We start from the raw sequence: 22510 nt of genomic DNA on the forward strand, positions 1-22510 counted from the left end.
AGATAATTTATAGAACGGAAAATAATACCCAGACTGTATAGCTAGGCCCACTTGCACCATCCCAATAACCCGGGGTCAAGCGGTTAAACATTTAACCTAGTGTCAAATTGTTCTGGTAACCATGGTAACTCCAGGTTTAACCGGTTAACCTCGGGTTAGTAGAAAGGTGCAAGTGGGCGGTATCGTCTTGGGTCGTCCCATTCGTTTTTCATCAAGTTCTTAAATTAGTCCTATTCTGCTTTCGTCACTCATTCTACATTGAAAGCCACCGACGATTGTGACGAATGAACGAACGAACGAACGAAACGAAAATAACTATACTTATCTGTTTTTAAGTTTTCACTATTAAACCACTGAAGTATAATAATATGAAATGTGGCATCTTTGAATTTTGCATTTATTAATATGTTTCATTTTTGAAACTCCGTTCTTTGTAAGAGGATATACCAAATCCTAAGCGGGCGAAGCCGCGGGCACTCCCTAGTCCCATTTGCAGGCCTTTAATATACCTAATCCAGTTTCATTACATTGTACGCGATTAACTGATTTTGTTTTTTTTATTTTTTTTTCATTTTAACTAACGCAGGCTTTGATTTCATTTAGTTAATTGACACCACAATCAAATATATTTATAGCATCTAAAGAGTTGGCATTTGATAGCGGGATTGTCGGGGCAATTATCATGATAACGTTGAGCTAATCCCGTCGTTGTTAAATCTGTAGACTAATAAGCGAAATTAAACTTGTTGCTCGACGTTAACATAGAGTGGATATTTTTTTTAAATTAGTATTCCTATAAATCATGCTATGATACTATCTATTTGCTTCGGCTTAGTAGGCAGGGTGAGGAAGTAATGGAAGCGTAACCGGTAACCAGACAGTCTAGCATGAGTTGCGTTCTCGCGCGCGACTCCATACATCAAGCGCGACTTCAAGTAGGTATGGACTGCAAAGACCGCCAGATTGCAAAAAGGGAACGTACGCGCATTTTAGAAACAGTAATTTTATAACTCTAAAAACGCAAAACACCAATCACGGAACAACATTTTTAATACTATAGGTAATATATTTTATTTACCAATGTCAAATATTTAATGCATGCCATACCCGTTAGGGCGAAGTACAGAACGTAGGAGGTGAGGAGAAAAAGATAAAGAGGTACGGGACGAGTAGGTATAGGTACTAACTTTGCTGGCAAGTTAAATATTAGCTGTAAAAGTTAATTGAACGGTAAAGCGAAGAAACAACTCAAAATTTGAATTTAGTCAAATACTTTGCCTCTCTTGAGAACCAAACTTGGGGCGGTGGTATTATTCATTACAAAAATAACCCCGTAGGCCTTAATAACCTACCCAACTTATAAGCCAAAAAGTTTATTTAGGATCCCTGAACCTATATATGGCGCTTTGCTGAATACTGTCATAGTCTTATCCATACTATGTCCAACGCATGGATTAATTCCAATATTAATGAAAACACTTGGACTGTGGTACTGATCTTCGATAATGCTTGGTTTGGTTATATAAAAAGGCGTCCCGGCATGTCCCGACCATTCATAACAGCAACCTAGGCTAGTCCACACTGAAAGTTTCATTTTATTTAAATTTCGCTTCGCGATGTCTACAGCAGTTTACGTTTTGTTGTTGAAAGTAAGTTGAAATGTTTTCTTATTTCGAAAAATCATTTGTTTATTTCTAACCATCCATACTCTTGATACTATTCATTCCGAATACGAGAAATTCCGAATGTACATGTGTATTTATTAAATAGGTACTAATACATTCAATTAACAATTTAGGTAAAAGGTTGAGTTAAATATCAGAATGGAAATTATACGACAAATGCATTTAACTAGAACCGGGATGAGGTTTAAATATAAGTAATGACTTTCCACACTTTGTCACTTCAATGCCTGTGCAGAGTTAGCTCTGAAGAACTCTAATAGATAAAACAGATATAGTGCATAATTGTTTTCATTTCTCATGCTCTGAAAGAGGGTCATTGTTGTTCTAAAAGGCGTTTCTGCACTAGAGCATTTTAGGTTCCATGTACGATTTTATTATTTTTTTTACGATAAACAATTGAAAGGATGATGTTCCGCTCCCATACAAGTTTGACCCAACTCCAAACATGAAATAAAAGTCCCGATAGTTATTAGAAATTCACGGACACTTCACAGAACATTATAAAAGCGGAATTTCTCTACATTTTGAGGTTAGGAATTCTGCCTTGTATCGGGCCATGTTAAATATTATTATGCCTTATTACAAGGAAATAAGGTGCCGTAAATAGTGTAAACATATCGATGATATTGGGCGTTTAAAGGCTGTCAAGGAACCAAAATCGAATGAGTTGGTATTAGGTTAATACTTTTTTTTAATAAAATAATATATTTAATACGACTTCCTTCAATGAATAAGACATAGCATGCGAACCGGAATAGACTATACTTAACAACTAGAGCTGTTTTATAGTAAAAATTGTTATATAGCATCAAATGTAAAACCAATCACTTAAGTAAACATATTTAGGTACTTCAATTCCAGAGAGAGAGGAGAAATACAGTAACAATCACAGGATTGTTATAATGAATTCGATAAGTAAAACTCATTCCAAAAAAGAATGTTTCAAAAACAAATGTTTGCCTAAAAGGCACTTAATAATAAACTTAATTTATTTCAAAGAAGTTAGAATTCCTATTTTGTAGGTGTATTTAGTAGGTAGGTAATTTATAACAAAAAAATAGATATATATTTTTCCCTATTTAACGCTATTCACTTTTGACGTAAGTCATTTGGGTGTGTTACAATTAAAGTCATTGGAATAAAAAGTTTTGGCTACAAATATAATGACCGCCAAAAAATACTTTGGTACCCTAAATAAAAAAAACAGGCTTACCAAAAAAAATTACTGACCACCAAAAAAATAAGGCCTAAAGTTACAAACGTACCACCGTTTTAATTACGACTGCACTTCAAATTGTATTCAAATACCAAATATACCTATTGAATGATCACCAAAAATCATTAATGATCACCAAATCTTTAAGACCAAATTAATGCAATATTTTCACCTAAATAAACCACTATGATTACCAAAAAATGTATAAGTACTTATTACCAAATAAAGTAAAATGATGCCAAAATTACTAGCCCCTCCCGCTCAACCCCCCGTACCCCGCACCGCATACCTACCTAACCTTACCTACTTTTCTAGTAGCATACTGAAATGCTAGTAGAAAAGTAGGTTAGGTTAGGTTTGAACTGCTATCAGTTAAGTGGGTTAGGTTAGCACTGCGACTCTTACAGAAACGAAAGGTTACTAGAAAAGTAGGTTAGGTTAGGTTTGAACTGCGACCTTTACAGAAACGAAATGCTACTATAAAAGTGGGTTAGGTTAGGTTAGAACAGCGATCCTCACAGAACCGAACTGCTATCAGATAAGTGGGTTAGGTTAGAGCTGCGACCCTAACAGAAAAATGCTAATAAAAAAGTGGGTTAGGTTAGGTTTGAACTGCGACTGTTACAGAAACGAAATGCTACTAGAAAAGTGGGTTAGGTTAGATTGGAACTGCGACCCTTATAGAAACTAAATGGTCCTAGAAAAGTGGGTTAGATTAGGTTTGAACTGCGACCCTCACAGAGACCGAAATGCTACTACAAAAGTGGGTTTGGTTAGGTTTGAACTGCGACCCTTACAGAAAAGAAATGCTACTAGAAGAGTGGGTTAGGTTAGGTTTGAACTGCGACCCTTACAGAAAAGAAATGCTACTAGAAAAGTGGGTTAGGTTAGGTTTAAACTGCGACCCTCACAGAAAAGAAATGCTAATACAAAAGTGGGTTAGGTTAGGTTTGAACCGCGACCCTTACAGAAACGAAATGCTACTAGAAAAGTGGGTTAGGTTAGGTTAGAACTGCGACTGTTACAGGAATGAAATGCTACTAGAAAAAGGTGACGAAGTGGATTAATTAATTTACTAGGATAACGATATATTAAATATTAGCACATTTTTAATTAATATGTGGTTACTATTTTTGGGTTAATAATGATTAGTTTGGTGTCATTTCCTTTAATAGGATAGCAAAATGTAATAAAATTGGTAATCATTTCACATTAAAATAGGGTTATAATTTTGGTGATCATTTATTATTTTAGGGTGGTTATACATTTTTTTGGTGTTAAATTTTACTATATCTGGTGATCAGTTAAATAGCAGCCAAAAGTTTTTACTGTATCGCAGTTCTTTTTGCAATTTTGATACTTAGTGCTTAAAACAGTATGTCGTTAGTGGTATGAATGTTTTTCTTTGAAGTGAGCGTTATTAGCATCAGCAGGAACATCGTAGAAAAGTAATTTGCTGCCATACTTTTTTGTTTGGCTCTGGACGTTCATTTATGAAATGTTATTGATTCTATATATGTAATGGCGTGGGATGTGTTGATTTGGTTTAATTACTCCTTAACTTATTTTCTTTACTAAGAAGTGTCCGTTGGAATCTAATATATGTATGAGATTGTAAGAAATATGATAAAATTTATCGTATATATAGCATGCTTATCGAATCGTAGGCCAAATTCGGCATGATCCTTTGGGTATAAATGGATTTCTTATATAATTTGCATTCTGATATTTGGCCCCACATTCCTTAAATAACGATACATTTGCCTAAATTGTTAATTGAAAGTATCCTCAAAAATAAATACTATAAACATGTAGACTTAGTCATGTTTTAAAAAAAACACATGCATTTTACTTTCCTCGTATTCGAAATGAAAAGTAGAGTGTTTAACTCGGGTGGAAAGGCATCATTTCTGCCGAGGTAGTTAGGCGCTCGAACGCAGTGCCTTTCATCCCTTAGTTAACAATTTATTATTTCCATCGTATTTTCTCGGAAACGTTCGTATTTGTCATGCTACCTCAGTCAAGCTCAGTACTTTTTGTAACAGTGACTGACTGAAATATTTAGCAAGATTCATTCGTACGTTTCCGTGAAAATACGATGGAAAATAACTATGCAGTACATTTGTACTTATTATGGTCACAGTGGTATGGTAAGGAAGAGATCATTGAAGAACTAACTATGCAACAGTTAATTTACCTGTCTCCAAAGTGAGTGTTTTTAAAAAGTTGCTCGTTCTCCAAGACGGGCTCCATTTTGAAGTATCCGCGGTGACGCCTGCGCACTTCCACCCCTCGTGCCCTGCTGAAAAAACAAACAAATAAATATTTAATTTTTAACCGACTTCCAAATCTCAAAAGGAGGAGGTTATCAATTCGGTTGTATGTTTTTTTTCTTTTTTTTTGTTTGTTACTCCATAACTGCGTCATTACTGGATCGATTTTCAAAATTCTTTTTTTGATTGTATGTATATGCATACAGATTGGTCCCGTTTTTGTCAAAACCCAGTTCTGATGATGGGATCTATGAGGAATCGAGGGAACTCCTCAAATCTTAAAGGCATACATATAATGATTTTTGTGTTTTTATTTACAAATCATGCATATACATTAAAAAAAGTGACATTTGATGAAGTGGAACTGCTAATGATGATCAGAACGGGACTTCTTCAACGACTCATAGTTCACGTTTGGCGATTTGTCCTCTTCGTTATGTTTGTTAGTTAAGATTTTAAGCCACATTTTTGTCAAACTCGAGTTCTGATGATGGGATCCATGAGGAATCGAGGGAACTCCTCAAATCTTAAAGGCATTCGTATAGAGATTTTTAAAAACTGTCGCATTTGATGAAGTGGAACTGCTGATGATGATCAGAACTCTTCAACGACGCATAGTTTGGTGATTTTGATTTTGTGGGTTAGGTTAGGTTAGAACTGCGACCCTTACAGTACTGTACTGTACAGGTACGTGAACCAGACGCTCGCGATTTCTGCAAAAAACTTAAGTATACGCGCTGGGACCCCATGGTTCTAGAGATATAAAGAAAAGAAAAGAAAAGTCTCGTAACTTCTTAAAATTTAGATTCGTAACACTCAAGTTATTGTCAACTCTAATTTTAATTTCTACATCTTGTTATGCAAAGGTCCCTTCGTACCCACGTTTTGCATGCGTCAATGTGTTCTATATTTAGCACACGCAGGACCCTAGTACTTACCACAGGATGCGCCAAGGCGACGACAATTACGTCCGATTTGATTCACAGCTCAATATTTATTGCCCTAAGTAAAACAGGATGATTTTTTAGGGTTCCGTACCTCAAAAGGAAAAAACGGAACCCTTGTAGGATCACTTTGTTGTCCGTCCATCCGTGTGTCTGTCAAGACACTTTATTTCGGGAACGCGTGGAGGTATCGAGTTGAAATTAAACCCATATAAGGTAAGGTGGAGTAAGACTAACATCATTTTATTTTGCTCGGGGCAAGACAAACAGTGCAGTATGAAGATTCCATACAAGTGGTAGTCTTTCTCCACCTTACCTTATTTAAAATCAAACTTCTAAGTTTAACGTAAAAAAAGGAGACGGCCGTTTATGCCGTAAAAAAGGAAACATACTATACATAGGTTGATTGACACTCTCAAGGGAATCAACATTTGTAGGGTAGGTACTTGCCGTTGACCTAGAACTATGAAATTTGGCTGTAATATCGTCTTACACGACAAGTACCTACAGGGAACAATCTAAAAACTAAATAAAAAAATGTAAAAAATAAATAAAATAAAGTTAAATTTGTACGGAACCCTCGATAGCCGAGTCAGAGTCTGACTTGCACTTGGCTGGTTTTATTTATTGTGTACGTAATACCTACCTATTTCAGAGACCCATGATTGATTTACGAGAGAGAGACTAAAATAAAGAATTAAAAATAAACAGGCCAAGTGCAAGTCAGACTCCCGCACGAAGGGTTCCGTACCATTACGCAAAAAACGGCAAACATCACCCCAAGTAGCATTGCAAGCTGTATATAAGCGGTATTAAAGTTTATTTGTACACTATAAGCTGTACAGTTAGGCTGTACAAAGGCTGTATAAGCGCTTATACAGCCCTTATAAGTAAAAAAAGGGCCCAAATTATACAGCCTTTGGCGTTATTAGAGCTGTAGAGTAGCTGTATAAGCAATACATAAGCTGCATAATAGCTGCATTACAGCTATATTTCGGTGTAACAGGAAACCTTAACACTACAGATAATCTCTTATAAGTACGATATAAGAATATAAGTTTTAAATGAGTTATAAGATAGAATTACAAGAGAATAATAATCATTTAAGAAACTAAAATGTCTTAATCTTGTTCATTCGTAATATAGTAATGGCGACAATAAAGTGTTATAGTGGATGGTAAAAGTAAAAGTAAATATTATACAGGACTTGAATGGAATATTATATTATTGGTAAGTGCGGATTATTATTTATTGTGAACCTGTGTATCTTTACTGGCAAAATATTTACGCGCCTGCAAAATAACAAAGAGAAACCATAAGGAAAATATCAAAAATCGGTAAAGTTACTGTTTGTTTTTAAGGTTAGAGTATCAAAAATATTTATAAATATTAATTCTAAGGCTAAACAATTTATTTTAGCTGGTAATCATAACACGGCGTTAGTCTGCTAAATATTTGCAAGTATTTCTTTAATTATATTTACAAATACGTTTTTTTTTTATTGTAAAATGGCGACAATTTTTAAACAGCCTACAGGATAGTTGGAGAGCATTATAATCTTAGCAGCTGTGCTGTGTAATAAATGGAGTGTCTTTTACAGCTTTTGTAATTAAAACAGCTTTATAATAGAATAAATATTCTAGTATTCGTTTGGCTGTATTTCGGTTCTCCGTACATAAGTTATAATTCTCTTTAGAGATCCGTATAACAAATAAAAAACCTGTACTGTAACTGTCATAATATTCCTTTAGTTTTATAATACACTTATTTTCAGAAATCATTACACTACTATACTTATACGAGTGTAAAATTACGCCAAAAGATTGTTATAAGCGATTCTATCAGTAATACAGAAAAAAGCTGTACTATAGCTGCCATTTATTCATTTGGTTTTATAATACCCTTACAGACAGAAGTTATACAACTACTATTCTTATAGGAAAGTAAGATTACGCCATAAGCAATAGCTTTAAAACGGGGTTGACAGATACATTTGTACAGCTACAAGTGCCAAGTGATACTACAATACAGCCTGTATACAGCTTTTACGATAAAATTAGCTTGTAGTGTTTCACAACACTTAATGTTTTAAAACGGAGTTGACAGATACTTTTGTACAGCTAAAAGTGCCAAGTGTTACTACAATACAGCCTGTATACAGCTTTTACGATAGAATTAGCTTGTAGTCTCTCACAACACTTTTAGGTTTATAGTAGATTTTTTATATTCTGATAAAGCACCCCATGCTTCCGCAGAATCCTTTATAATTATTTTATACAGCTTGAGCTGTATAATGTCTGTAAAGTACCTTTTATACAGCTTAAATCTTTTCTGACACTCTTATACGTCCCTTAAATCACTCTAAGTTCTTAATTGGCTGGTATATTGATGATGCCGACACTTCCATGCTACTTGGGACGTTTGTTGTATGGGAGCCCCACTTAAATACATATTTATTATATTTTGTTTTGTATTTGTTTTTAGTGTTTAGTACGTGTAGCGGTAACAGAAATACATCATCACCGGTCAAGCGCGATTCGGACTCGCCCACCGAGGGTTTGTCGTTATAGCGGCAACAGATACACATCACCTGTGAAAATTTCAACTGCCTAGCTATAACGGTTCATGAGGTACAGCCTGGTGACAGACCGACAGACGGACAGCGGAGTCTTAGTAATAGGGTCCCGTTTTTACCCTTTGGGTACGGAACTTTACTGTGGAGCACTTCCAAAAAAACACCAATTATACCTAATATAAGTAAATGTGTTTGAAAAGAATAGCCTAGTATTTGTCTAAATATATATTATGCCCTCTCTCATTTTTAACCGACTTCAATTTCATAGAAGGAGGAGGTTCTGTATTCGGTTGTGGCTATTTTTTGAAGTGAAAACTTCTTTAGCGGCGCTGAGCACTTTTTGAGGTGGGGAAAAAATGATAAACTCGAGACAGCGTAACGCGTAACGCGCTGACGTCATGTGTGACGGACAATGTTATTCACCAAAGAACTTTAGTCATAACGTATCATAATCAGGTCAATTATTTAAAACTGGACTTTTATATTAAGCAATAAAGCTCAATGTTCTAATCTTGTACGGGCTGAAATACGAGGATCTCACAGTTACATAACTTTATATCACTCCAATATAATTCAATAAAGCTACATCTTGATGAAATCGCTAATAAAAGTGAACTCTAGTACTGGTGAATAAAACTCAAAATATCATGACCTATATTTAGATGCGAAGTCTGCAAGGTAACTTTACAATTTCTATTCGAATTTTAAACAATTAACGCTACAAATTTGAATTTCGAATTTTAAACAAGCTCACTGACCAGCAATTTCGGAACTAAAGTTTTTCAATAGAAAGGAGGATGGGTCAATTATACATAGTGCTGCAGACATTTTGTACTAGTCATTGAGTTTTCACTTCTGTCGGCACTCCCGGAGTGCAACCCGATGTTTTTTTTTTCTACGTACGTTCACCATTACTCCGACATCCGTAGTCCGATTTAAGTAATTCTTTTTTTGTTTCAAAGGAGCTACCTCCAAGTTGGTCCCACATTAATTTGGTTCTGTTCTGATGATAGGATCCATGAGGAATTGAGGGAGCTCCTCAATGTTTAAAGGCACGTGTAAAGTGATTTCGGTGTTTTCTAAAGTAACTCGAGCATTTGCTTCCGAAAACCACCAATTTGATGTAGTGCAACTGTAGCCTTACCATGAGTTTGACACTACCCCCGATTAGTAGCCTTACCGCGAGTTTGACACTGACATATTCGCTTTAACGTCTTCGTAACTTACTTTTTATGCATCTCGCTCGCACTAATATGTTAGTACGAGTACGAGCGAGATGCATAGAAAGTAAGTTACACACACGCTAGCAAATATATCAATGTCAAACTTGTGGTAAGCTGGTAAGGCTACTGATCGGGGGTTAGGGTTAGGAGTTAAGGGGTCAGGGATTAAGGGGTCGGGGAATGGCGGTTGAAGGGTTGCTGGTTCAGGGTCGAGGGGTTCCTGGATCAGGGGTTGATGCCCTGTGAGGTTGAGTGATCGAGGGATTGAGGGATTGGGTCAGTGGCGGGGCGGAGGATGGATTTAGTGTAGTGACAGGAATTATAATTTCCCAGACGGACTCCAGAAAATTCCTGATTACATATTTATTAAAGTAACAGGTACACGAATTTAGTGTTAAACATGAACTTGTTTTTCATTTATGCGTCGCGCTCTTAACAATGCGTTAAAACTAAAAATGGAAAAATAAAAACTTTTTACAAAAAAAAGCAAACCGACTTCAAAAAGGATGAAATAAAATATTATCCTTTTTTAAGTCTATGCGTTACCAACTGATATGTTTGAAGTCGGTGCCAAGCCAAGTAGTAACAATACCAGTCAAAAATAATCAGCTTTATGGCTATAAATCCCATTAGAACTGTACTAATAACTAACTATTATAAATGTGTAAGTAATTCTGTCTGCCTCTTTGTAGCCTTTTCATGGCTAAACAACTGAACCGCTTTAGGTGAAATTTGGCAAGAAAGTAAATTCCTTGAATTGTTTTATATTTTGAAATGTAGTCCTCTGGATAAGGGCTTGTGCACAAATCACGCGAGGTTCGATAGGGGGTGGGGGGTCACAAAAAATCACGATAGATCACGTTGGGGGTAAGGGGGTATAAGGAAACCTCACGTGTATTTTTCTACAGTGAAAGGATAATATTTTATTTCATCCTTCTTAAAGTCGGTTTGCTTTTTTTTTTTAAGTTTTTTGTTGAACTGTCGGTCCAAAAAGCATGGACAATTCAAAAATGCATTTACACTTTTTCATAAGTCTTAATATTTTAATAGTTATTCAGTTTTTAACAATAAACTCATTTGAACTCAGTTGAACGCATGTACTTTTACCCTAATATGTTATTAAATATCTTCATCATTTTACTTGACCACCAGCGCTCCATAAATATATGTTATAGAGTACGCAATTTTAAGTTAAGTAACATATTAAATGTAGTCTGTGGACATCGTACTATTTCAAATATTGGTCTTAAGGCCTTGTCTCGTGACCTAGGCATCAAGAAAGAGATTGCAATGTAGTGTCGAAAAGAAACCTAACCTAGCCAAATGTTTAATGCATACTCGTATATAATTATAATATTTACCAATACTGCCAAATAATTAATTAACTATTCTGTTTGTAGCTCGGTCATATGCTTCACTCACTCCCAAGCAATATTCAAATAATGAATTTCACGAAAGAGACAAAATCTGTTGATTATTCACCCGCAAAAGTCCTCTCTATGTAAAGATTGCCCAATCTTTGCAATGTGCCGTATTAACATGAGCATATCATGAGTAAAATAAAATAAAAATATTTACCTAAGATCCGAAAGCATCGTTAACGTTCCTTTTGTTCACGCTTCCTTGCTCACTACAACGCTAATATATTCAATCCGATTCATTATTTTATAATATATATCGTTTTCCCAGAGGCTAAAGACACGTATTATTTCACGTTCACCTATGCAAACCGACTAGCACGGATCCACAAGGATTGGCAATCACGATTCGTTAGCGTCAATTGAGCGTCATAATGCAGCGAATGTTAGTTTAACTCCTGATATCGTCCAGAACTCTCATATCAGGATTTAAATTGCTCTGTACATGTTTATGTGGATCAAAAGGGATTGTAATTTAATGATTATTACGATGATGAAGTTTATTCTAATTTATTTATTATCTTAATCGATTACAATACAATGGACAGTTTCGTGGGGATAAGTTTTTCTTTTGTCTAGGGACATAATATGTATGGGTCAGTACAAAAAAAAAATCACAGATTTCGTGCCTCACACGACTATCGAGCACATTGGAAATGAATCTACGGAATTCGAAAAAATATTGTCGCTGAGCGACGAGAAAGTCTGGATAAGGAAAAAGTTACAAAATAAAACTACAACGTTGAATGATAATTATTTTATTCTTAGATTAACACAAGTATCCTGGACATAACGCATGTGAACAAACAAATTTCAAAATTTCCACACGCGTATCGAAGTTTGAATAATTGTCGCCGTGGCGCATAAGTATAGGTACATATTTCATTTTTCGATTAATAAGCAGGATATATTAATGTTCAAAGTACAAGAAAATTATTACACGGCAAATCCGTAGTCAACTCGAGAAGTGGTAGCCACATCGCCGTTATCGTCACTCGAGTCTTGATCGGCAGCGACCCATTTGCTGCAAGATATGAAATTTTCTTGACAGCAGTTAAGACGCGACGAGAGATGACCATAACAGCGTTTGTCTATGTTGCACCAAACCTGAGTTCCAATAGGTACTACCAGGATTCAGCATCAGCTATCTTGGGTAATGCTCTACCATGTGATCATCATGACGAATCGGATGTCCAAAACAGCGCGTGCCTATGTTGCACCAAACCTGAGTTCCGCTAGGTACAACCAGGGTTCAGCATCAGCTCTATCTTGGGTACTACTCTCCTAAGTGCTCATCAAGACGAGTCGGATGACCAAAACAGCGTGTGCCTATGTTGCTACAAACCTGAGTTCCTTTAGGTACAGCCAGGGTTCAGCATCAGCTATATCTTGGGTACTACTCTCCTAAGTGCTCATCGAGACGAGTCCGATGACCAAAACAGCCAAAACTGCCAGGGTTCAGCATCAGCTATCTGCTAGCAGCCGCCAGCAACATGCTGAGGTGAGACCATTTCGTGGCACTTTCTTTTTTATGTTTCTCTGTATAAGTTTTTATTTTGTGTTTGTGCTGACGAATAAAATTATTTCTATTTCTATTTCTACCTCTACCTCTACCTCTACCTCTACCTCTACCTCTACCTCTACCTCTACCTCTACCTCTACCTCTACCTCTACCTCTACCTCTACCTCTACCTCTACCTCTACCTCTACCTCTACCTCTACCTCTACCTCTACCTCTACCTCTACCTCTACCTCTACCTCTACCTCTACCTCTACCTCTACCTCTACCTCTACCTCTACCTCTACCTCTACCTCTACCTCTACCTCTACCTCTACCTCTACCTCTACCTCTACCTCTACCTCTACCTCTACCTCTACCTCTACCTCTACCTCTACCTCTACCTCTACCTCTACCTCTACCTCTACCTCTACCTCTACCTCTACCTCTACCTCTACCTCTACCTCTACCTCTACCTCTACCTCTACCTCTACCTCTACCTCTACCTCTACCTCTACCTCTACCTCTACCTCTACCTCTACCTCTACCTCTACCTCTACCTCTACCTCTACCTCTACCTCTACCTCTACCTCTACCTCTACCTCTACCTCTACCTCTACCTCTACCTCTACCTCTACCTCTACCTCTACCTCTACCTCTACCTCTACCTCTACCTCTACCTCTACCTCTACCTCTACCTCTACCTCTACCTCTACCTCTACCTCTACCTCTACCTCTACCTCTACCTCTACCTCTACCTCTACCTCTACCTCTACCTCTACCTCTACCTCTACCTCTACCTCTACCTCTACCTCTACCTCTACCTCTACCTCTACCTCTACCTCTACCTCTACCTCTACCTCTACCTCTACCTCTACCTCTACCTCTACCTCTACCTCTACCTCTACCTCTACCTCTACCTCTACCTCTACCTCTACCTCTACCTCTACCTCTACCTCTACCTCTACCTCTACCTCTACCTCTACCTCTACCTCTACCTCTACCTCTACCTCTACCTCTACCTCTACCTCTACCTCTACCTCTACCTCTACCTCTACCTCTACCTCTACCTCTACCTCTACCTCTACCTCTACCTCTACCTCTACCTCTACCTCTATCTCTATCTCTATTTCTATTTCCACCACCACAAAAATGCATAGATTGTCGAATAGTGAACACGTTATCTACGCCCGTCTCAAACAGGATAGATAGAGTTAGACCAAGAAAAATCTGCACCGATTTTGATAGCCCACGCAGTGCAAGTGTTATTCTGCCGTCATAATCCCGATAATTCACAACAAACTCCAATAACGAACTCTGCGAAACATGAAGTCATAAATGTCATGTGAAAAATGTCGTTCCGACTTTTTGACAATTTTAAGGTTAGACTACAGGGCAAACCCTTAACCCGATCGTCTTTGTTTTAGGCTCAAATTGTAGCTGACTAAATTGTCCAGAGCCGTTTTTCTCAAATTTTTGATATCATTCTTCGTTTCCAAATTATCGAGCACCGAAATCAAAAATTCGGAAAAATTTGAATTTTATTTTCACTATTTCGACCATAACTTTTTTCGTTCTTGACTTTCTCGATAAATTATTTTTGCACCTTACAGCTCTCGTGATTATGCGTCTTTTGAGCCCTTTTTTTAATATCATATCTTCACAACTTTCCGAGATATAAGGGGATCGCACTTTTTCGTGAAATCGGACCATATACTGGAGCGAACGAAAAGACATTTCCATTTCCACACTAAGTTGTGGCAATGTTCTGTACTGTAGGTAATGTACGTACCTTAAACTCGGCGGGCGACTTAACGTGGGTGGAGCCTGTGTGCCTATTTTTTTAATGAATTCCCTGTGACTCAATTTTGATGTGTCCTAAATCACCACGTAACCATACCCATTTAAATGAGTCAAGTTCCGATACAGACTGATTGCTTCAGTTGTCTGCTGAATTGCATCTGAAATGCAGTTCTGTTTCAACATTGAATCTGATTACCTACTTAACAGTTGAATAGATTAAAAAAAACTGTAGGTGTTCGCCATATACAAGTTCGAGAGATCAAGGGGCCGATTTTTGAAATTCGACCGCTCGATTTCGTGTATTTCGTTTAATAATAACTCCAATACTAGGTATTTAAATTCTATGAATAGAATTGAAAACGAGTGGTCAATACCACTAGATTCCGAATTTCTATCGCTCGTATTAAAAAAATTAGCATTTCGCCGTTATCGACCGATTTTCGAGTGACGAAATCGAGCGATCGAAATTCAATTATCGGCCCCCAGTGCAGTTTATGTTTCGCCATAGTTAAGTATATGTTATGACCAGACATCATAAATTTTATAGCATTTTCGGTGCAGCGAAGTGGTGTTAACGGAATTGGTATAAACAATTTCAACCCTAATGATTAATTAGCGTCAATTACGTTAATATTAACCTTGTAATTTACCATTTCAGTTGGAATTATCTATGCCAATTCCGTTAACACCACACCGCTGCACCAAACATGCTATAAAATTTAATTTACGATGTCTGGTTATGACAAGATTCAATTCGTCTGTAGTTAATTAAATTGCGTAATAAAATATCTAAACTTAGCCATATCGAATAGCAAAATGACCTAAAATATTTTCTTAGAAAGTTACGCTTTAAGGTGCATAATTTTTTTCGGAATTTCGACCGGTATTTAAATGTAGAATGCTATTATTTGCTACAGGCAGTCTGGACGTTATGTTGGGCATCATCACTCACGGGTCCCGAAGAAGCACGGGGCCTGGCCGAGCATATCTTAGCCATACCCAACGCTGAGAAGGTGCTCAACTCTGTGCTGGGCCAACTGGAGTATAATCGGCATAAGGCAGAACAGCGGTACCAGCAGGACACTGAATGTGGGGAGGTTAATAAAACACTTACTTTATTTACTTATTAATTTTATAATCCCCTCATAGACCTAATATCAATGGAACACAATTTTTCGAATTATAAAGCTAGGATAATTTCAGTTACCTAATGAGTTAACAGAGTTGTTTTACGTTAACATCGTGTTAACAGATCCTGCCGGAATACACAGAGTCTATACAGGATGACCGCGAAAGAAACACGCGTCAACTCTTTCAAGTATGTACCTACAAAAAATTGTACAAGTATTTAGTATGTAGATATCAGGGATGTAACGGATGTGGTTTTATCGGAACCGAAAACACAAACAGATGTTTTCATTTTAGTTTAACGGAACCGAAAACGGAAACGGAACCGAAAACGGAACCGGAACCAGAATCGGAGCCTGACTTTTTAACGATGTAGTCGTTTTCCCCTTTCTAGAGTAAACCTTCAGACAAAGTTTACAGTTAGCCGTGTCCCCACCCCCACTAACTTCATCATAATAGTTCCAAATCGAACTTGATTTCGGCTTCATTGTGCGTTTTTTTACACACTAACATTCACCACACACACTACATACAGTAAGTAGTCAGTACACAACAGAACACATACGATTTTAATTTTAATAACACGAATTAAACAAAGTATACAAACAAACAACAAATTAGCGTAGCACGTGGCAAGCGGGGCGATGAGCGAATGACTGGTATAAACCTGTTTGTTTTTGATGTACGCCGCCGCCGCGCGAAGCATTGACATCCGTTATAACTTCCGTTTCAAACATAACGGAACCGGAACAGAAACGGATGTGTAATACCAAACGGAAGTTCCGCCTTAACGGAAACGGAACCGGAGCTCCGTAACATCCCTGGTAGATATGTATTCATCCTAGATGTATTTAGTTCATAAGTTATTTATTTGTCCTTTTACTGTCATTTATCTATATTTAATTGTTTATTTAAAGAAGCTACTAGTCCTAACGTATTTAAAAATACATACTACTTAGTTGGTTATACCTACTTACTTCCCTTATCATTTTTGTCTTGAATACTATAAGTACTAAGCAAATCATTAGGTAGGTATTTCCGTGTTACATTTGATTGTACATATATGTTCATAGCATGTTTGTAGCTGTGAATTTGAGCATTAAAAACCGTACAAGTGCGAGTCGGACTCGCCCACCGAGTAATAACAACAAATACTTTTTAGTATTTGTTGTTATAGCGGCAACAGAAATACATCATCTGTGAAAATTTCAACTGTCTAGCTATCACGGTTCGTGAGACTATACAGCCTGGTGACAGACGAACGGACGGACGGACGGACAGCGGAGTCTTAGTAATAGGGTCCCGTTTTACCCTTTGGGTACGGAACCCTAAAAAACGGCCCAAGGGTCACGGTTAATTAACAAGTAAAAGTTAGTATCTTGAATTCGTAACTCAACTACGCTACCACCAAAATGCTTCGAGTTTACCGATTAGTAGATACCTTTTTATCCGATATTCATGATATTATTTTTATCTTTTACTGGTTTATACATAAAATATCCTTTTTCAACATTAGTTACCATACAAATGTAACAAGTAGGTACTTAGCTTTAGGTACCTTTACTAGGTTCAGCCTGTAATGATAATTGTGTGTGTGGAAATTAAATAAATATTAAAAAAACTATTTTAGTTTCTTCATTATGACAGGGTTAAAAAAACATTCTTAATAAGTGTCAAAATATGTTAAATAATACCTACTACTGATACTTCAAGGCATAAATAACTCCGTAGTTGCGTCAGCAGGTTCATAATAATATTTTTGTATTTTTGTGTTATAGAAACATTCACCTCTGTGCCATTTGGAAAGAAAAATCCGGAAACTCAGTACCACCGAGTACGAATACCGGCCCGCTTACTATGAGGAGGTTCGGTGTGTTGCGTCAGGGGACGGCGGCAGCTCCAATGAAGTAACATTTTCCTTTTCTATCTACTGTTTCCACTATTAATAGACAGAAAATATGCCTAGGAAAAAAGTCGTACTTTTCTCTGATGTCCTTTTTTTACGTTAAAAATAAAAGAATATTACCTATGTACTTTAGTGCATTTCGGTTATGTTGGATTTACTTAAAAGAAATTGTGTTGTTGCCCTCATATTTTACTAACAAAAGTTTAATACATATTTATGTAATATTTTACATATTAATTGTTCCAGATATGTTCTAGTCTCGGCTTGTCTTGTGTGCAATGGAATAAAACTATTCATTTGACCAGGAGACGGTATACAAGGTGACTATTTTCATGTATTCTGATCTGATTACTAAGATGGCTTCAGTAACCAGAGTAGATTTATAAAAAAATTAGTACCGACAAATATTGGTGGATATTCCCGAATAGTAGATATTGGCTAAGGCGAAAGGGGGGCTAACTACGATAGTAAACGTTGAACGTCGAGGGCAAAGGTTATGAATTACAAATGGAATAAAAAACGTGAAATCGAAAAATGAAATGAGCAGCTAAAATACTAACTCTACGACTAGACCCAACATTAAAAAAAAGTTTATATTTTGCTCGTGAGAGCCTTCAGATATGTCACTGGTTGTTTTAAATAAAGTTACTTACTGCTATGGTATGCAGGGTAACGATATGTAACTGTAAATAAATGAAAAGGGTCTAGCAGGCTAAGCGAACAAGAAGTGCCCCCAACACGGATTTGGTCATTCTTTCAGGTGGTATACTGGCAGGTCCTAAGAACACTCTATGCTTAATATCAGTCCTCGATCTTCTTTTGTTTTCAGGACATGATGCAGGTTAAAAATATGCATTATGTAGTCTATTTTATTGTTATCAAATATAATTTTGTTTGGTTAATCTAACTTGAACAGTTTACAAAATATGACACTTTCAATGATATACTGATTATTTTACATTATCCTGAATAACTCGAAAACAAAAGAAGACCGAGGACTGATATTAAGCATAGAGTGTTCTTAGGACCCGCCAGTACACCACCTGAAAGAATGACCAAATCCGTCGTTGGGGGCACTTCTTGTTCGCTTAGCCTGCTAGACCCTTTGACATGTTTTTCTGTTTTTTTTTTCTATGAAGCCAAATTTCACCTTTTAAATTTGTGGTGGAGTCTGTCCTTGCAAATACCTACAGTCTAGTTTCCGTGTGAAAATTCATGACATTGGCCCTTGATTAAAAAATGTAAAAATTCAATATAAATACTATAATTTTGCGTTAGCCCCCTCTTAACATAAAAAAATATATTGTTTCAGTGATTGTTGGGAGACGAGAACTCTTATCATCCCAGCAGGGTGCGAATGTCTGTGGTCCAATCAGAAGCTCGGCGACATATCTCTACACATTTGAAAATTACAACTTGCTTCTTGGGATCTGTCAACGTTGAACTAAACAATCGAGCTTAATAAATAAATACGTTGCAAGAAAAAGTTGCTTTTACTTCATACGTAGGTATCCAACTTAGTAAGCTGCAAGCGAAGTAGCAATTGTTTATAAAAAACATCAATAATATATGGAACAACTAGAGCAGTTCAACCCTATAAATTCTATAATCCACGCTATCTATAGTGTCATTGGATAGGTCTTCCAAATTGAACAGATATTGAACATTTTCTTTTTGTACAATGAATAATTTTGGAAAAAAAAACGCTCCGAAAGGGAATAAAAAAATGTGTCTCTCCGTCTAACTTTTGAATAGAGATGCAACGGATAGTTGTTTGGCCGGATACCGGATATCCGGTCTGACCATCGGCCGAATATCCGGTAGACGGCCGCCGAATACTCGGCCGGCGGAACTATACCTACATTTCGGTATTTCAGGTACGCATTGTGCAGGTTTTGATATTTAATTTATTTTTAATTTTAATTTGACCTGTTTCCTAGTGAATTTTCGCGCGAACTCATTTCTAGGTTGAAATGAGTGCGCGTGCAAATGAGTGGAATGTTTAAATTGTTTTATAATAATAAACGAGTACGATTATGACCCTGTTTCTTAAATCCAATTTTGTTTACTCTGAAATCAAGCAATGTTACTATCCGGTATCCGCCCGGATAGTACGTCACTATCCGGTATCCGGCCGGATATTAAACTAATGGCCGGATAGGCCGGATACCGGATAGTAACCGAATATCCGGTGCATCTCTACTTTTGAACCATGGGTCCATAAAATATGTTATGAAATTTGCACAGAGTATATAATTATACAGGATGTCCCATAAGTGACACGTTTTATTTTATTTTCTTTGAACCTTTATCAACTCAATGATATCCTTAAAAAAAGGGAGATAACCATTTTCCATCTCCTTCTTTTAGGCATTCGGCAAATACTGAATAGGCGTTTTTTTATTTCTGTATCCAGAATTAGATATCTTAACATAAATCGTTATTTTTACTAAGTAGCAACGGATTGCTGATTTCCTAGTTTTAACTTATTTTTTATGAGGCTTTCGAAAGATGATAATAATTCCTATTTTATTGCAGGAAGGTACATGTGTCATACCATTTTTGAATCTGCATAACATGCTCAATAGCTTAACGTTATTTGCTCATTACTTTTCTAGTAATTTTTTTTCACGACAGATGGTCAAAGTCGAAATTAATGTTTCGCTGTGAATTTAATTCAAGATTAAACCAGTACTTTTTTGCATTTTACATTGTTTATCGATAAAATACCTATTCTGTTATCTTAATTAACTATTCATGATGCCGTACACATTTAAAATAACACATGCACTGCGAGGGCTATCAAATCCGCTGCAGACTATTCTTGGTCTGACTTCTAGAGTCTGGCTAGCCAAATATTGTTGACAGATATTTCCTTGTTGTATCACTGGTTGTCCATGATTTAAAGAAAAAGCTAAAAGTCAGTTGTCAATTTATGTCATTCATTCAAATTGTTTGCGGTTTATAGGGGGTTTATTTTTAAAAATATTAATAATGACTATATCGAGTGAGGTCCGCAAACTACTATTTAAGCTCGTAAACAATTACGACGATGTGCGAAGTCGACGTGAAGCGTGGTATAACGAAAAACTGCAATGTTTACAAGTCGTAAACAATTTAGTAGGTTGGTGCTCTATATATTTTGATACTTTAACTACTAGTTCTAACATTTGCCTATAACTTTGATTAAGTACCTGAATTTATTAATACCTTGATCTCATAAACAGGACAAGTATCTAAAGAAACGGATAAACTAGAAGTTCTGGAAAATATCAATAAAATCAAAACATTAGAACGTAAACATGTGTGTATGTCGTTGACTGTACTTTACACAGTGGTAAAAATTATGTGCGCTGACTTTGAGTGCACGTCAACGTATATTTAATTTATTTCCTTAGGTACCTTACGTGTGCACAGAAAACCAAAAATATTTTCTAGTATCAAAACTATAATTCCTACTACACAAAGTGTGACCAGCCCAAGATTATTTGAATTTCCCGCCAAAACTTTGTGTAATATTTTAGTAGCCAGACAGGAAAATATCTATTTACTGTATGTCGGTACAACAAATAATGCGTGAATTGATTTTCAGAAAATACATTGTAAAAATTGCGTTGTGGTATGGAACTTGTACGGAACTCTCAGGACAGAGAATGCATTTTATTCGTTTTTTTTAATTACCTGCTTAAGTTCTTAATATTTAATATTATTATAATTCGTAAAATAATCATTAGGTACCTACTAATTTTCATAAATAATGAGATCATACTAATCAATCAATACGAAAAAAGTACTAAGTAATTTGCAAAAACTGGGCTCGATTTGCAAAAATAAATTAAATTATTTTGGAAACTCAAAATATGTAGGTATTTGTAGATATGCAAAATTAGTTATAACACAATCGGAAATGAGAAGTTGTGGTTATTTATACATACGAGACAAAGTGACAATAAAATTAATAAATTAAAGCTTGTGAAATCCTAGACTATGAAACAAACCGGTCGACAGAGAGACATAGGTAGCCTAGGTAAGAGTCTAGACAAATTAAACTCATAACACACTTATGTACATTAGAGTTCAAAATTAATAAAAACTAGCGTGATAGACCCGGTAAAAAGCGCGCCAGCCACTATTTTGAAGTTGTTTCGGAAGCGTCATTAAATAATAGCGGAGGCTGCGTCCGAGTCAGTCCGTTTTGACAGCGCGCGAGAGAAGGCTGCATATAAAAGGCTCTAGTGACCGCTATACTTTACCGCACGAAAAGATACGGTGAGTTTTTTTTTTACTTATGCAACGTTGCTCTGCCCCAATAATGCCGAAAACTTGATGGTTTCACTTTCATATCCGCTAACACGAATTTCATAAAAGTGATTTTTATCAATGATTCACTTTTTCATCGAGTTTTCAAAGTGCAAGAATAGATTTTTCTTTCCAAATGTTTTTAATTGGTCATAGTTACGTATAAGTAAGGATATTCAGTAACTAACATTGTGTCTCTCATTATTTAAAACTATTCTACATATAAAGGGATAAATTACTATTTATACATTCATTAATGCATATCGTAGGTATCTAAACTATGATAATATCGTTAGAGTAAGGTCACAATTATTATAACATAACTTCACAGAAGGTAGGTACTTATAATAACTAGTGTCATACTCGCATGAGAAGAAACGAAACGAAGTGATACGTATTATGATTGTAAGTACCTAGTTTTCATACGTACCGTTTGTCAAAAGAATAACATAAGCTAAAAATGCAAAATCCGGCTTGAAGGCCAACCAAAACACCCTTAGATGTGCCTCTATTTTTTAAATTATAGATAAATAGGCACAGGC

General features: G+C 36.3%; 3 protein-coding genes across 3 annotated transcripts in view; 2 read left to right on the top strand and 1 right to left on the bottom strand.

Annotated features, from left to right (window-relative positions):
* LOC134803926 (uncharacterized) overlaps window positions 1-11788 on the bottom strand; it is a 102998-nt gene extending 91210 nt beyond the window's left edge. Inside the window, exons 1-2 of the mRNA XM_063776743.1 lie at window positions 11495-11788; window positions 5099-5203 (exon numbers count right to left, since the gene is read on the bottom strand). Coding sequence (XP_063632813.1) covers window positions 5099-5203; window positions 11495-11511 — 122 coding nt within the window. The 5' untranslated portion in view covers window positions 11512-11788. The remainder of the gene's footprint in view (window positions 1-5098; window positions 5204-11494) is intronic.
* Window positions 1571-19139, top strand: LOC134803987 (uncharacterized). Its single transcript, XM_063776845.1, has 6 exons — window positions 1571-1649; window positions 15553-15732; window positions 15888-15953; window positions 17542-17670; window positions 17916-17989; window positions 18982-19139. Exons 1-6 carry the CDS (start codon window positions 1617-1619, stop codon window positions 19073-19075), a joined length of 576 nt encoding a protein of 191 aa, XP_063632915.1. The 5' UTR covers window positions 1571-1616; the 3' UTR covers window positions 19076-19139.
* A 2703-nt stretch (window positions 19140-21842) lies between these two features.
* Window positions 21843-22510, top strand: part of LOC134805351 (putative fatty acyl-CoA reductase CG5065) — a 33467-nt gene continuing 32799 nt past the window's right edge. Inside the window, exon 1 of the mRNA XM_063778687.1 lies at window positions 21843-21938. The gene's annotated coding sequence lies outside the window, so the exon portion shown is untranslated. The remainder of the gene's footprint in view (window positions 21939-22510) is intronic.

This window comes from Cydia splendana, chromosome Z (assembly GCF_910591565.1).
Source record: "Cydia splendana chromosome Z, ilCydSple1.2, whole genome shotgun sequence".
Classification (NCBI taxonomy): Eukaryota; Metazoa; Arthropoda; class Insecta; order Lepidoptera; family Tortricidae; genus Cydia; species Cydia splendana.

Coding starts and splice junctions, on each gene's coding strand:
- LOC134803987 (XM_063776845.1), top strand. CDS start 1,617: ATGTCTACAGCAGTTTACGTTTTGTTGTTGAAA. Junction 15,954..17,541: donor ACACGCGTCAACTCTTTCAA/GTATGTACCTAC, acceptor TTTGTGTTATAG/AAACATTCACCTCTGTGCCA. Junction 17,990..18,981: donor ACCAGGAGACGGTATACAAG/GTGACTATTTTC, acceptor ATATTGTTTCAG/TGATTGTTGGGAGACGAGAA.